At 37.6% G+C, this 13,720-nt stretch overlaps 1 protein-coding gene across 2 annotated transcripts; it reads left to right on the top strand.

The window, feature by feature from the left end:
• Positions 1-1,090: 1,090 nt before the first annotated feature.
• On the top strand, positions 1,091-5,434 carry LOC113319057. Of its 2 annotated transcripts, none has more exons than XM_026567355.1 (8): positions 1,091-1,354; positions 2,109-2,873; positions 2,978-3,147; positions 3,218-3,517; positions 3,605-3,715; positions 3,809-3,880; positions 3,969-4,181; positions 4,638-5,434. In XM_026567355.1, the coding sequence occupies exons 2-8, from the start codon at positions 2,126-2,128 to the stop codon at positions 5,100-5,102; spliced, it is 2,079 nt and encodes a 692-aa protein (XP_026423140.1). In that variant the 5' UTR covers positions 1,091-1,354; positions 2,109-2,125; the 3' UTR covers positions 5,103-5,434. The 2 variants fall into 2 exon arrangements, with proteins under 2 accessions (XP_026423140.1, XP_026423139.1); XM_026567354.1 differs by having other exon boundaries at positions 2,109-2,885.
• The last annotated feature ends 8,286 nt before the right edge of the window (positions 5,435-13,720 follow it).

The following is a 13,720-nucleotide window of genomic DNA, read 5'->3' as shown; positions in this document are numbered from 1 at the left end:
AGAGGGAAAAAATCAGGGATTTGAATCACCCAAGACTAAGGGAGAACATAAAGAGAAGAGAAAGAGAGATAGAGATCAGAAACAAAATACGTTATATTACGAACTAGATGTCCAAACCGCAATAGAAATCAGACAAGAAAACAAGCAGATCCGGGAGATTTTAGCCTTGATTTAAACAGTCCAAAGGCCATTTCATCAAAAAGATTAGATAAGCATCCATGGTGGTCTCAGCTCAACCATTGTAACCATTTAAGCCTTTAAATCCTAGATCTATAAATCAAGAAAAAATATACCTAATAAAAGAAAAAGAAACCCATTAAACCAACTAAGAACCTTTCAAACATAAAACCCCTCTCCTAAAGCAAGAGATGAGAAACAAGTCCTAACAAAATCAGATTCAGATCGCTGCTCAGAAAAAAGAAAGAAAAAAAACCCTTTGAATCATCTGTGTATTCCATCAGTTTATCAGTTCAAGAACTCCTTACTCTTGATCTACCTTCCCCAAGATTTCCTAAATTTTTACTCACGATCTGAGTAGGCCGCCACTGAAAGATATGAAGAAAAAATTTCTAGGATTTTTTGGATAAGAAAGAAGAGGAGCGGAGAGGAAAGAGGAAAGAGGAACAAAGTATAGGAAGTCCAAGGTGAACATGAGCATAGTTGTGTGTGTCAAGGACTACTTATATAAATTGCAGCTCCATTATGTATGTACTATCTCTCAGAAGTTTATATAAACCCCATGTCCCCATTGATCCATCTTCAAAGTTCCCACTTTTCAATGGCTACTTCTTTATTTCTAAGTAGCCAAAATTACCCGTGGAATCGTGCCTTGGCCGAAGTTGCCAAGGCCGAGATTGACACATACGATGGCATTATGGCCTTGGCGAAAGCTGCCAAGACTGAGATTGACGTGCACGATCGTGCCATGACCTTGGCCGAAGCTGGCAAGGCTGATAATGGAGAAAAGAAAAAAAAAACCTTTGCGACCAATTTGGTCGATGTTACAAGAGTGTAAATATAAAATAAAAATTAAACAAGATTGCTATGGTCCGTCGTATAATATCATTTTTCACTCTTTTTGCTTCAGTTGGATGGAGAAGGACAATCCCTAGATACAACAAAACTGAAGGAATTTAAAGAATCTCCCGTGTTAGTGGAAGAATTTAAAGTTGGCATCTCAATCTAAAGCCAGACAAGTACTCAAAAATTGATATGTGAAAAATCTGAATTCCATCCATCAATACGAATCTACTGTTCCGTCCAGCTTTAAGAGATCAGCCATTAACTTACTTTCCCTAAAGCCATTCAACTACTCAGCATTGGTACCTCAATACCTACTCAAAATTGAAATCAGGTAAGTCCAAACTGGGGACACCAAAGTTTGTTCTGGTTTTTTTTTTTTTGTTTTTTTGATTGTCATTTAATTTTGTGTTTGAATATGATTAGAGGGTTTGTAAATAGGTGTAGTATTACCAGCATTTAAGTTTTAAGATTGCTTTCAACATTTTGTTAGATAGTTTTTCATTTCAGGGTAACACTTATGAAATTGTTCCTCACACTGTCATATATGTGTTAAGGAGGGTATTAGGTATGGATATGCCCTTATTTGCGCCATATCCAAGGTTTCCTCATTTGTATGCAGTCCCCGTAAGAAAGAGAACCTAGACATTTGTCCTCATTTATCTATCTAGCTGCTGCTGTTTGCCCATATAAATCACTTTACAAGGTTTACTTTTAGAGATTTACCAGGCACTTCTGGAAACTCTCCATATTCAAAACTGTCATGGTACTATATTATTCCTGGTGGATTAGATGAATTGATGATTTTCTTTAAATTAGTAGTTGATGCTATTTCTGGCCTATGAAGATCCAGTTTTTCCGTTAAATTATTTTGAGTTTGTAATTGAATACATTAGGACAATCAAACGAGTGCATTAATTTTGTTTACGTATTAGTTGAGTTTTATACATATTACCATGTTGATGTTAATCACTCTTTTAGATGAGTGAATAGGTTGCATTACAAGTTCCAAATGTGTTGCACACTTCTGTTTGGATTTTGATTGATATATATGCATATTTCAGATGTTTTTTATCTTCTGTTTACAGCTGCAGCTGCATCAGATATGAAGCCGAAACCACGCTCTACATTTGTCAATCGCCAAAGAGCAAAAGAAATTTCAGCTGATGCTGTGAATGAAAGACTCAACGCTGTTGCTCCCAAGAAAAATAGGTCGTCAACAATTAAACCAAGCCCTGCATTCATCAATGGCGCAATGGGAAAAGAAATTATGACTGATGCAGAAGATGATAGACTAGACGCTGTAACTCGTAAGAGGCAGAGGACGTCAACAACAGTACCATGCTATGCATCGTTCATCAGTACTGACGCAGTTGATGAAAGACTCGAACCTGTTACTCTCAAGAGGCATAGGTCAAAAACAGCACCATGCTCATTAGTGAGTGGCCAAAGGGGAAAAGAAATTGTGACTGATGCAATGGATGAAAGAATCAGCGCAGTTGCACTCGAGAAACAGAGGTCATCAACAACAAATCAAGACTCTGCATTTGTCAATGGAAGAAGGGAAAATGAAATTGTGACTGATGTGGAGGATGAAGGAATCAATGCTGCGGATGAAAGTGGTGACATGCAACTGGAGGATGACCATGCAACTGACACTCATAACGAGTCTAACAGCGAAGACTACACCGGTACTAACCCAGGAATTATTTGTAGACCACTAGGTGATATGCAAGATGCGGATGAAAATGGTGAAATGCAACTGGAGGATGACCACGCAACTGACACTCATAACGAGTTTTACAGCAAAGACTACACTGGTATTAACCCAGGAGTTACTTATAGACTACTAGGTAGACTACTAGGTGAGTACTTATGTCTGTAACTAATAATTAATTGTTTATTTTGCATGCTGTTATGTAAATATAACTGTAATATGTGAACACTACATTTACAGGTAGCCGCCACCAGATTATATTCGACAAATATGGGCGTTATTGTGATGTCGGGTCAGAACAATTTGCAAATGCTATCGGGAAGATAGTACGAGCACGATGTCCTCCTGCAATTGATGATTGGAGAATGGTTCCAGAGATAATGAAAGATGATATATGGAAAAATCTTGTTGTGAGTGAATTTAATTTATTTATCTTAAAATCTTTATGATCAGTACATGATATGGATATTCTGTTTGCAGGCTGATTATGTCATACCTCAAGTTTCTAAACCTAATATTTTATCAAGGGCTAGAATTTCTTGGAAAAATTGGAAGAGTCAACTTCGGGTAGAGATGGATAAACATGAAACTGTTGCTGAGAAGAAAAGAAATATGCCAGAACGTTTAATTACAAATAGAGAGGATTGGGAACATTTTGTTGATTTCTGCAACACTGAAGAGGATAGGAAACGTCGCACAATTGGTAAAAAATCGAGAGAAGCTCTTCAATTCCTTCATTCCACTGGGAGGACAGGACTTTTTCGGAAAAAATACGACATGGTAAAACCCTGTATGTCATTTATTTACAGAGTTTTGCTAACTCTTAGCTTTCACTGAAAAATGCGATTTTTTTGCAATCTAATGTAGGAAAAAGAGAGTCCAACTGGTGAAGTTAACAGAGCTGTGCTGTTTGTTGAAACTCATGTAACCAAGACTTTAAATAATCCCGAATCCTCCTCCATCTCAGATGTTAAACTTGTAAGATTAGGCATTTGCTTTGTCATGCTATTGGAATTTCCATTCTTAGTTTATGTGGTTATATCATATATCTGAATTACATTGTCCTTGCAGAGAAAAATGAAAGAGCTTGTAGATGCTGATCCAAATGGTCAAAAAGATATCGACAACGATGCTGTCACATTGGTTAGTGAGACAAAACCTTTAGTATATCTTTTTGCAAAATTTACTCTCCTTTACTGGTGACCCTTATTTTTAACCACTCCTTTCTTAGATATGTGGACGTGATAGACATGGTCATGTAAGAGGCATGGGAGGAGGTCTATCGAGGACTACGATGCGTGCTTCAGCGCCAATTATAGAGACTCTTCGTAAAGTACGGCAAGAAAACAAGAGTATGCAGTCTGAAATCCATTTATTCAAAACACAGCATGGGACACGCATGCAAGATGGTATATCTACATCATCAAATCAATCTGCACCTCAGGTAATTTTTTTATGTGAAATCCTTAAATCGAATTAACATTGCTAATTTAGTAATTAATTCTGCACTAGAAACAACTCTTGCTATCCTTAGTTGCGTTAATACCTTATATCATTTAGTGGTTCATTCTAATATCTCAACTGTTTTGAACGTATACTTTTATGTTGGTAACTTAATATGCTCTGATTAGATTTAAATGTTAAGCTGCTTTTTATATGTAGAAGTAGTGGTGGTGAACAGTTCATAATCGATCTGGAATGTAGAAGTAATTTGCGTTTTAGAATTTTTCAAGATTGCTGTTGTAGAATTGTTTTCTGGAGTTATTAGTGAACTTTCCCTATACCTGTAAAACAGTTCAAAACTCCTGTTTCACAGACACCAAAACTCGTGATCTAATTCCACCAGCTGATCCAAAGACGAGTCTTACTGAATGTACGCTGTTGGTTCTTATGGATGTAGGTACCTGATGAGTTCAACGTGCCTGCTATTTCGTCCAACGTGCCTGCTAGTTTGTGTTTCATGAAGAACTTCAAAGGAAGAACCATTGCTTTAGGTCGTTTGAACACTGCTGATCCAGCGATGGAACATGTCTATAGTATAATTGTCGAAGAAATATTTGATAGAGATGCTGAATTATTTGACGAAGATGGGAAGCTTGGAGATATTGTGATTGGTGGGGTAATTAATTGGCCAAAAGCATGTATTAAGCCTGCTAGTTTATGTTTCCTTAAAAATTTCAAAGGAAGAACCATTGCTCTAGGTAGTTACAACTCTGTTGATCCACCAATGGAACATGTCTACAGTGTGAAGGTCGAAGAGATATTTGACGAAGAATCAGAATTATTTGACGAAGATGGGAAGCTTGGAGATATTATGATTGGTGATGTGATTAATTGGCCAAAAGCATGTGTTCAGTCATATTGACAATAAACCATGCTACCGAGCAAAGGAAAATAGATCCAGAACTTAAAAAAAAAAAAGGATCTGTAATGTATTGTTATATAAATGCGGTTGTGCACGAGTCAGTGCAGCGAGTGCACAAACTTTACTTAACATAAACAAGTAAAGAAGACACTTTTTTGTTGTAGATTAATGGAGCACCTCTAACTGCTTGTATTGCTGCAAGACCAATAGGAAGGTGGATGTGCTTATTGATGATGTGAAAAAATCTTGCTGTATACTGGTCTTTTAAGCTATAAGCTTTTTGATGGTATCTCCTTGAACCAACTTCTGTATAACTGGGAAGGTGCAACCAACTAGTGGGTCTGTCCTTTTTTGTGTTTCCTTCTCCTAGCCGATGTCATCTATGACATATATAAGCAAATTTGTTTACAAAGATAAACAGAAATTACCATTACCTGGTTTATTTGGCCTGACATCTAGGGGTGTAAATTCGGGCAGGCCAGGCCGCCCGACCCAAAAACTAAGACAGGCCGGGCAGGCCAGGCTTAATATTTGTGAGCCCGTAAACAAATTCAGGTCGGGCAGGCCGGGTAAAAGTAGATAATTTGCTACCTAAAGACCGTCCAAAGCCCGCTTTTTATACGGGCAGGCCAGATCGGACCGGACAGACCACTATTTTAAATTTTTTTCTGTTATTTTTTAAGTTTAAATTTTCAAATGAATGGTATTAAATGTATTTATTTTTAGTACAATATCCTTTCCTTTCTAACATTGCATACTGTAAGTGATAGTATTATTTTATATTTAAATTATAATGACAAACTTTTAATTTTAGCCTATAATAAATAATTAATTACAGTATAATAAACTTTCTAATAAAAATTTTACTACCATTAATGTTTTGAAAAGGCTAATTATAAGTAAAAACAACTATATATTTTATTTTTCTTGACACAAAATTGATAATTATAAAATGGTAACATTTAAGTCTTTTTAAGAGGATATTAAATGATAAATGGCACATAGAAGGCTTCCAGGCTGGGTATCACGACAGGAATCATAATTAATTGCAAAGCCCGAGACCGCCCAATAAATTAATCCAGGCTAGGTCGGGTGGCTCATGACGGGCCATAACAGGCTTTGGGCTACTTCGGATACAGGCGGGCTCGGGCGGGTACATGCAGGCCGAGTATTTTCGGGTATTATTTACACCCATACTGACATTTGTGCTACCATTACCTGGTTTATTTGGAAAGCCAGGTGCGACAGGGTCTTCAACAACACCACTCCTAACCCTCTCTTTACAGGGAATCAAATTCTTGACCGTCTAAACTTTATTCATACTTCTAGTAAGCCACCAAACCAGCCTTTCCATAATAGCAAAAACTACTCTAGGCTTACCTTAAATACCAACTGGCCCACATTTGCATTTACAACTCATTATGAAAGCAGTATATAACTCACTGGAATTGGCTCTATCATCTATGATGCTACAGGGAGAACCATTGACAAGAGAACCAATACTGTCCGAGCTCATGACAAAGAGGAAGGAGACTGCATAACAACCTTGTAAACCTTAGAATGGTATGCTCAGCTTCGGTTCAGAAATTTCAACTTGTTGGTCAATAACCAAAATGTCAGGAGATCTATGCAACGAAGCAAGAGAACAACTCACTGGAGAAATAACAGATTTATGGATACTATTTTGAATCTTTTTAATGCTTTCAGCAGTATTTTGTGTAAAGATTTACAATCAAAATTTCATGTAGACCTTTCTTATTTGGCTAAGAGAGGGAGACCTATCCATGATCCGCTTGTTTGGACACTGGAAGGCTCTTTAACTCTCTAAACTTCTTGTTCTTTTTTTCTTCCTTTATAAAAAAAAAATAAACAGAAATTAGGAGACAAATTTGATTTTGACTTGCAAAAATTGGGGGCAAAAAACATTTTCATTTACATATGAAGATTTTTTTTCATAGGAAAATAGGCCTAAGAAGTAGTACAAATGTGATGATAGGCAGCAGATGTGGATGAATCCCACAGACTGCCAGAATTTGTTCTTACAAAGTAGAGCTAATTCAAAAGTTTCCATGTTTTGACTACGGGTAACAATGCTAAGGTTTAATAGAACAAAAGATATGGGATTTATGACCATATTTCTACTAGTGTCTTCTTGACTATGTCTTCTTTCATAGTAATTGAGATGAAATCTTCCTTGGGCAGCTTCTTTGTAGAGGAACTTGAATCGGTCTAGAATATCCATTGATTCAGCAGATATTGCAATGTTTGTGTGCTGCATCTCTTTGGCCCACTGGAAAGCTAGATCTGCGCCTCCTGTGAGTCCTCATTCTCCATGGTGTCCTGGATGTCCTCTAGAGCCAATGGTGTTTCAAAATCTGTCATAGTTAAAGAAGTATGATAAACAGAGTCCTCAGAGACTTGTATAGTGCAGATACTGACATGTTTCCCAAATTATGTGTCTGTATTCCAAGTATAATGAGCATTAGCTTGTTGCATATTAGTGGTAGCTTCCTCTGGTAACAGAGGGAAGTTGTTCATGATATGATTTGGCATTGCATAAATTCTATTATGGGTGCACAAGTGTTGCTTTATTCTGAGAGTGATCACTCCCAATTAAGTTGAATTTGTTTAAATATAAGATCACATCTAGCTTTCCAAATATACCAACAAGTGGTTACATAGATGCTGCTATCAGAGTTTCCTAGAGGAAACCAGGAGTTCATCCAGTCAATGAAGATTGTATTGTTATCAAAGAGAGCGTGGGAGGTGCCAAGAATTTCCTGCCAAACTAAAGTAGCAGTAGTGCAATTTAGGAACATGTGAGACATGGTTTCTTCTTCCTCACTATTGCAGATAGTGCATATAGGATTGATGTAATGAAGTATGCTAGCTGTCTTGGCATTTGTGGGAAGAATTCCATGTGCACACTTCCAGATGAAGATTTTAATGACTCGTGCCACTTCCATGTTCCAAATGTTTTCCCAATTTCCATTTGGGACATCATTTATGTAGATATAATCAATTTTGGCCTTGTAAAGATCCTTGACAGAGAAAGCTCATGTGTCATTGAAGTTCCAAATTATTCTGTCTTCTTCATTTGGGTGTGTTTGAAGAGACACAATAGCAGCAGCTTTTGCCATGCTAAAAGATGTTAGAGATTTGAATTTCATCCCAGTTTCCATCTGGAAGAATCAAAGATTCTAGCTTATCTATATATTGAGGGCAGTGGTGAGGTTTTTGAAGTCTAGCTGTAAAATTTGGAATCCATAAGTCTTCCCAAATTTGTATTCTTCTGCTATTTCCAATCCCCCAGTTGCAGTGATGTTGCATGTTGCTTATACCTTCTAGAATTCCTTTCCATATCCAAGAATCCCTATCCTTGGATTTAGTATCTATGCTGAGAACATTTTTGCCTAGAATATATCTGGCATCCATAAGCTTATACCATAAAGAATCTTTTTCCTGCTCCAGTCTCCATCCAATTTTTGTTATCATGGAGTTGTTAAATAACTCCATATTCATGAATCCTAGACCTCCCAGAGATTTTGGCTTGCAGACTGCAGTTCATGCCTTTGGGTAATAACCAGAAGGATTTTCTATATTCTTACCCAGAAGAAATCTCTCTGGAGATTAATAATGTCTTTGCAAGTTTTCTTAGGAACCTTGAAGTAATTCATTTGGTAAATGCAGGCTGAGGAGGTTACGGATTTAATGATTACTTCTCTGCCAGCAGGGTTAAGAGGAGTATGTTTCCAACCAGTTAGCCTTAGCTTCAATTTTTCTACTCCAGGTTTGAAAGAATTGATTTTTTTTCTATGAGTGAAGAGTGGTGATCCTAAGTATTTATCATCAAGCTGAAGGACTTGAACTCACATAGAATGAATAATTTGAGGAACTAGCTCAGGATTAGTGTTTTTGCTGAAGAAGACTCCAGATTTATGAAAGTTGATGAGCTGACCAGAAGTACTTCCAAATGTCTGCAATTGCATGATGTTTTGTGCTTCTATAGTATTTGCTTTGCAAAAGATCATGCAGTCATCTGCAAATAGGAGGTGACTGATAGAGGGTGCTGCTTTGCAGATCTTTATCCCATGAATAAGGCCTATCTCCCCAGCATGCAATAAAGTTCTTGAGAGGGATTCCATACAGAATAGAAAAAGGTAAGGAGATAGAGGATCACCTCGTCTTAGGCCTCTAGAGGGTTTGAAGAATTTATCAGGAGATCCATTGATGAGAACAACTGAGGTTGTGGTTGAGATGCATTGATAAATCTTGTTGCACCATAGATCATCAAAGCCAATTTTTTTCATAATTGTCATTAAGAAGTCTCATTCCACTCTGTCAAAAGCCTTTGCCATATCAATTTTTATACCCATAGAGCCAGTGTTACCTTTTTTTTCCTCTTTTTGATCCCATGGTGTGTATAATTTCATGAGCAATAGCTATATTATCAGAAATTTGCCTCCCAGAGATGAAAGAAGATTGGTAAGGGGATATTATTTTGTTAAGAAAAGGTTTCATTCTTTGGGCTAGAAGTTTTGAAATGATTTTGTATGTAGTGTTACAAAGACTGATAGGTCTGAAGTGGCTATGGAAGGTAGGGTTATCTACCTTGGGAATGGGGCTATGAAGGTAGCATTCATCTCTTTTAGCAAGTGACCAGAGAGGAAGAAGTGTTGAACCATTTAAACGATATCATTACCTATAATATCCCAGTTGCTTTTAAAGAAATTTGGTGGGAATCCATCTGAACCTGGACCTTTGTCATTTGCCATACTAAATAAGATAGCTTTGATTTCTTCAGGTTCTGGATTTCTTTTAAGGGTGATATTATCTTCAGCAGCTATGGTTGATAGGATGAGATTGATTATTTCAGAAGAGGAGTTGGTAATTTCAGCTGTAGCCATATGTGAAAAATGATTGGTAAAGCAGTCTTTAACCTCCTGATGATCAGTGATCTAAATACCTTCTTCAGTTTGAATAGTTTCAATTTTATTCCTCCTTGCTCTACTTTTTGTGGCTCTGCGGAAGTAACTTGTGATTTGATCACCCAGCTTGATAAGTTGGTCCCTGCTCTTAGTTTTCCAGAATTTCTGTTCAATATCATGCCAGTTTTTCAGTTGCTTTCTAGCATCAGATAGGGCTTGTTCTCTGTCAGCTCTGAAGTAGTAAGTGTGTAACCAAGTTAAGTGTTGTTTGCATTCTTCAATGTTGGTTTTGATATTTCCATAAACTTCCTTGTTCCATACTCTGATTTGTAATTTGATGTCTTTAAGTTTCCTAGCAATGGAGAATGTACTTGAACCTGTAGTGACCTTGTTCCAGCATTCAGCTATAATTTTCCTGCAGTCAGCATGATCTAACCAAGGTCCAAAATATTTGAATGGTATCTTACCATTTTTCCAGTGAGGATTAGAATTTAACAGAATGGGGTGATGATCAGACCCAATGGCTAGCATATTGGTGATAGTAGTGTTTGGAAAATTATCCAGCCAACTATCATTTTCTATCCCTCTATCCAATATTTTCTCAGTTAGAGCATGGCCTTTTCTCTTGTTTGACCAGGTGAAGGGGCAGCCAGAGAAGCCAAGATCAACAAGATCTAAGTCTTGTATCTTTTCATTGAAGATTGAGGCTTCATTGGCATCAATTTGGTGAGTACTAAACTTTTTAGTATCATGGAGAATGAAGTTGAAATCTCACATTACCAACCAAGGTAATTTATTGGAGACGGAAGTCTGCTCAATAGATTTCCAAGATTTTAACTTGAATTGAGTATCAAAAGGATTACCATAATAACCTGTAAATAACCAAGGGGGCTATTGACAATTATGATAATAGCATTAATATGGTTTATAGAGCAATCTAAAATTTCTACATTTAGATTGTTTTTCCATAATAATGCCAATCCACCAGCAGTGCCACTTGCCCCTCCTGGATTAACATTCCAGAAGTTGGTAACACCCAAGTCATGAAGAGTTTTCTTGAGTTTATCATGTTTTTGTCTAGTTTCAGACAAGAATATGATGTCAGGGTTCAATTTATTAAGCATGTCATTGAGATATCTTTTAGCATCCCTAGTGCCCAATCCCTGGCAATTCCAATCTAAGGAAGTGAATTTTTTCCAAAAATATGACACTGTTGGATACTTTGAGGCAAGTCTTCTAGTAATACTATCATAGTGCTTATGAGATGCAAATAACACATGGAAGATAGTATAAGCAAGATTTAAGAAATGCCAGTAAAAGGTTAGGATGAGAATGAATACCCTTGTTCCAGCACCAAAGCAGTCCAAGAGCCATTTGCCAAGTGATTGGAATGAGAACCCATTTGTTCCTGAATGGTGTCAGTCTGATCCTTGTATCTTTTTGCACTTGTCATGCCCTTGCTGGTAAAAGTTGCATTTTCTTCATTTGGCGTGGCCTTTTTCCTCTTGGAATCAACAAATTGTGTTGAGAAGGGACTGAAAGAGATGTCATCAAGATTCTCAAAGTTATGATCTTGTTTCTTAGCTTCCAAGCAGCTTTTTTCTTCTTAGTTTCTTCAGCTTACATATTTGCTTTGACCTGAGATAAGGTAGGGAGTGAGTGAGTGGGAAATAAATTTGGTATAGAGGTGACTGGGAAAAATTGCTCAGCAGCAACTAGATCATCAGCAGCTAGATCAGCTGCAGTTGTGTTTTCATCATTTTTCCTCAAGTTGTTGTTGTTGTTTGAAGTGGTTCTAGCAGTCGCTTTCCACTTTGGTAATTTTTTCTTGTACTGGCCAGCTATATTTTTTGCCAAGTCCAATCTTTTGTGTTTAATTTGACAGGCTAAGACATCTGGGTGAGGGGAGTCATGAACTTCAGTAGTAGGAGCCTGAGCTTCAGCAGAATGAGATTAAGCTCCAAAAATGATATGATTGGTAGATGTAGATGTGATGTTTGCTATTGAATTTTCAAGATCCAATCTCTTGGCAATTTTCATTTTTTCTTCAAACACAGCAGTTGCATCTGCATCAGAGTAATGCCTGTGAATAATAGCTTTTCCATCTTGAACCAATTTTTGTCTGGGAGTTATAGGTGCAGGTGCTGGTTGGGGGGTTGGTAAGTGGTGGAAATCAGCAGTGTTTTGATTTGGTGGTGTAGGGAAGGGAGGGCTTGGGTGATCAAGAATTCTAAAGACTTTGCAGAGCTTGATGCCATTGAGAGCATAAGCACACTCTAACCAGTGAGAGAGGGTATGAGTTTCATAGGCTTCTATTCCAAATTTGAGAGATCTGGTTACATTGATGGTAACTTTGACTTCCACATTTTTCTCAAATCTGTCTCTACCATATGGTTTTTTTGAGCATTGAAATACACCAATTGGTTGAAGATATTTGGGATGTCTGGGATTATGTGAGTAGGAATCCTCTTAATTAGAAGCCAGATCATGACTTTAGAGAACAATTCTTCATCAATTAGATTTGGAACTTTTGCAGGTACACCTACTAAAACCATCAACTTATCAAATACTCCTCTAGTGCCTCCATCTCTCAAAATGTTGTACTCGTCTTCGTTAGTGGTTCTGAGGATGTAGAAGTTTTTTCTTCTGTTCCATATTTCAACCTCAATTCTGCCAATCATCTCCTAGTGAGCGTTGATGAAGTTGCTAACTCTGGATGTTTGGAAGCAGATATTACTACACAGTTTTCCAATGAAGCAACCTTTCCAATCCTGGACTTGTTTGGTTCTGCTGTTCTCAGAATTAATAAAGACTTTGGGAAATAAATCCTATGAAATAGTTAAGGTTGTATTCATTTTCTTGACTAGGTTCTCAATGGAAGGTGGGTTAGAGTTGGAGGAGAAGGCCATTGTTGGAGGGAAATGAAACCAGAGAGTGAAATGAGTGAGAGAGGTAGAGTTGTTTTGGTTGGGAGGGGTAGAGAAGTGGACAAAGTGGGTGATGTTGATGTGACTAGATTTCTTTTGAAAATTGTTCACGGGTTGTTTTTGTGCCTTGTCGTGACTGCACAAAGTAACAAATTCAATAGAAATGCTTATGCAGTCGTACTTGTCCTTTGAATAGACAACCGATAACTTGTTGACTTGGTCGATCATGGCTAATGGAACTTTGGACTGCGACCTGTCAAAAGACATTGTACTGAAATCTAAAGCATTAGTGACAGCTGAACCTAAGTAGGGTTGAGTTGTTCTTACCCTTTTACCTTGATGATCATTTACCTTGTTACTGGTTACAGCCGGTGGACTGGGGATGTCTGATTTAAGGAAAAATATCTGCCACCAGAAAGTTTTGGTCCAATTTGAGTAAGAGTCAGCTTTCGTCTGACTGGTGATGCGGTGATAAGTTCTCTGAGTCAGATGTGCGAAAAATTCCCCCCAGGCTGAGAAGGATTTTCAGGCGGGCCAATGTCAGCGGGTAATATCCAATGAGTTTTATCCAGAGTCCAACCCGCTGATGTGGGCAACTTATGAGCACCAAGTGTTAGCTACCGCTGAGCATGAGCCAATGAGGTGGAGTTACTTTTGCTAGGCCAAAGAGAGTAGCCAATAGACTTTCCAAATTGTAACATCGTGCAAGGCTAGTCTCTAGGATTAGAGATCTCAGAGCCACCTCAGACGATTTACGGTTGTG

The sequence above is a fragment of the Papaver somniferum genome, chromosome 10 (assembly GCF_003573695.1).
Source record: "Papaver somniferum cultivar HN1 chromosome 10, ASM357369v1, whole genome shotgun sequence".
In the NCBI taxonomy this organism is placed as follows: Eukaryota; Viridiplantae; Streptophyta; class Magnoliopsida; order Ranunculales; family Papaveraceae; genus Papaver; species Papaver somniferum.
The sequence above is the reverse complement of the archived record's forward strand: the minus strand, read 5'-3'. Positions and strand labels throughout refer to the sequence as shown.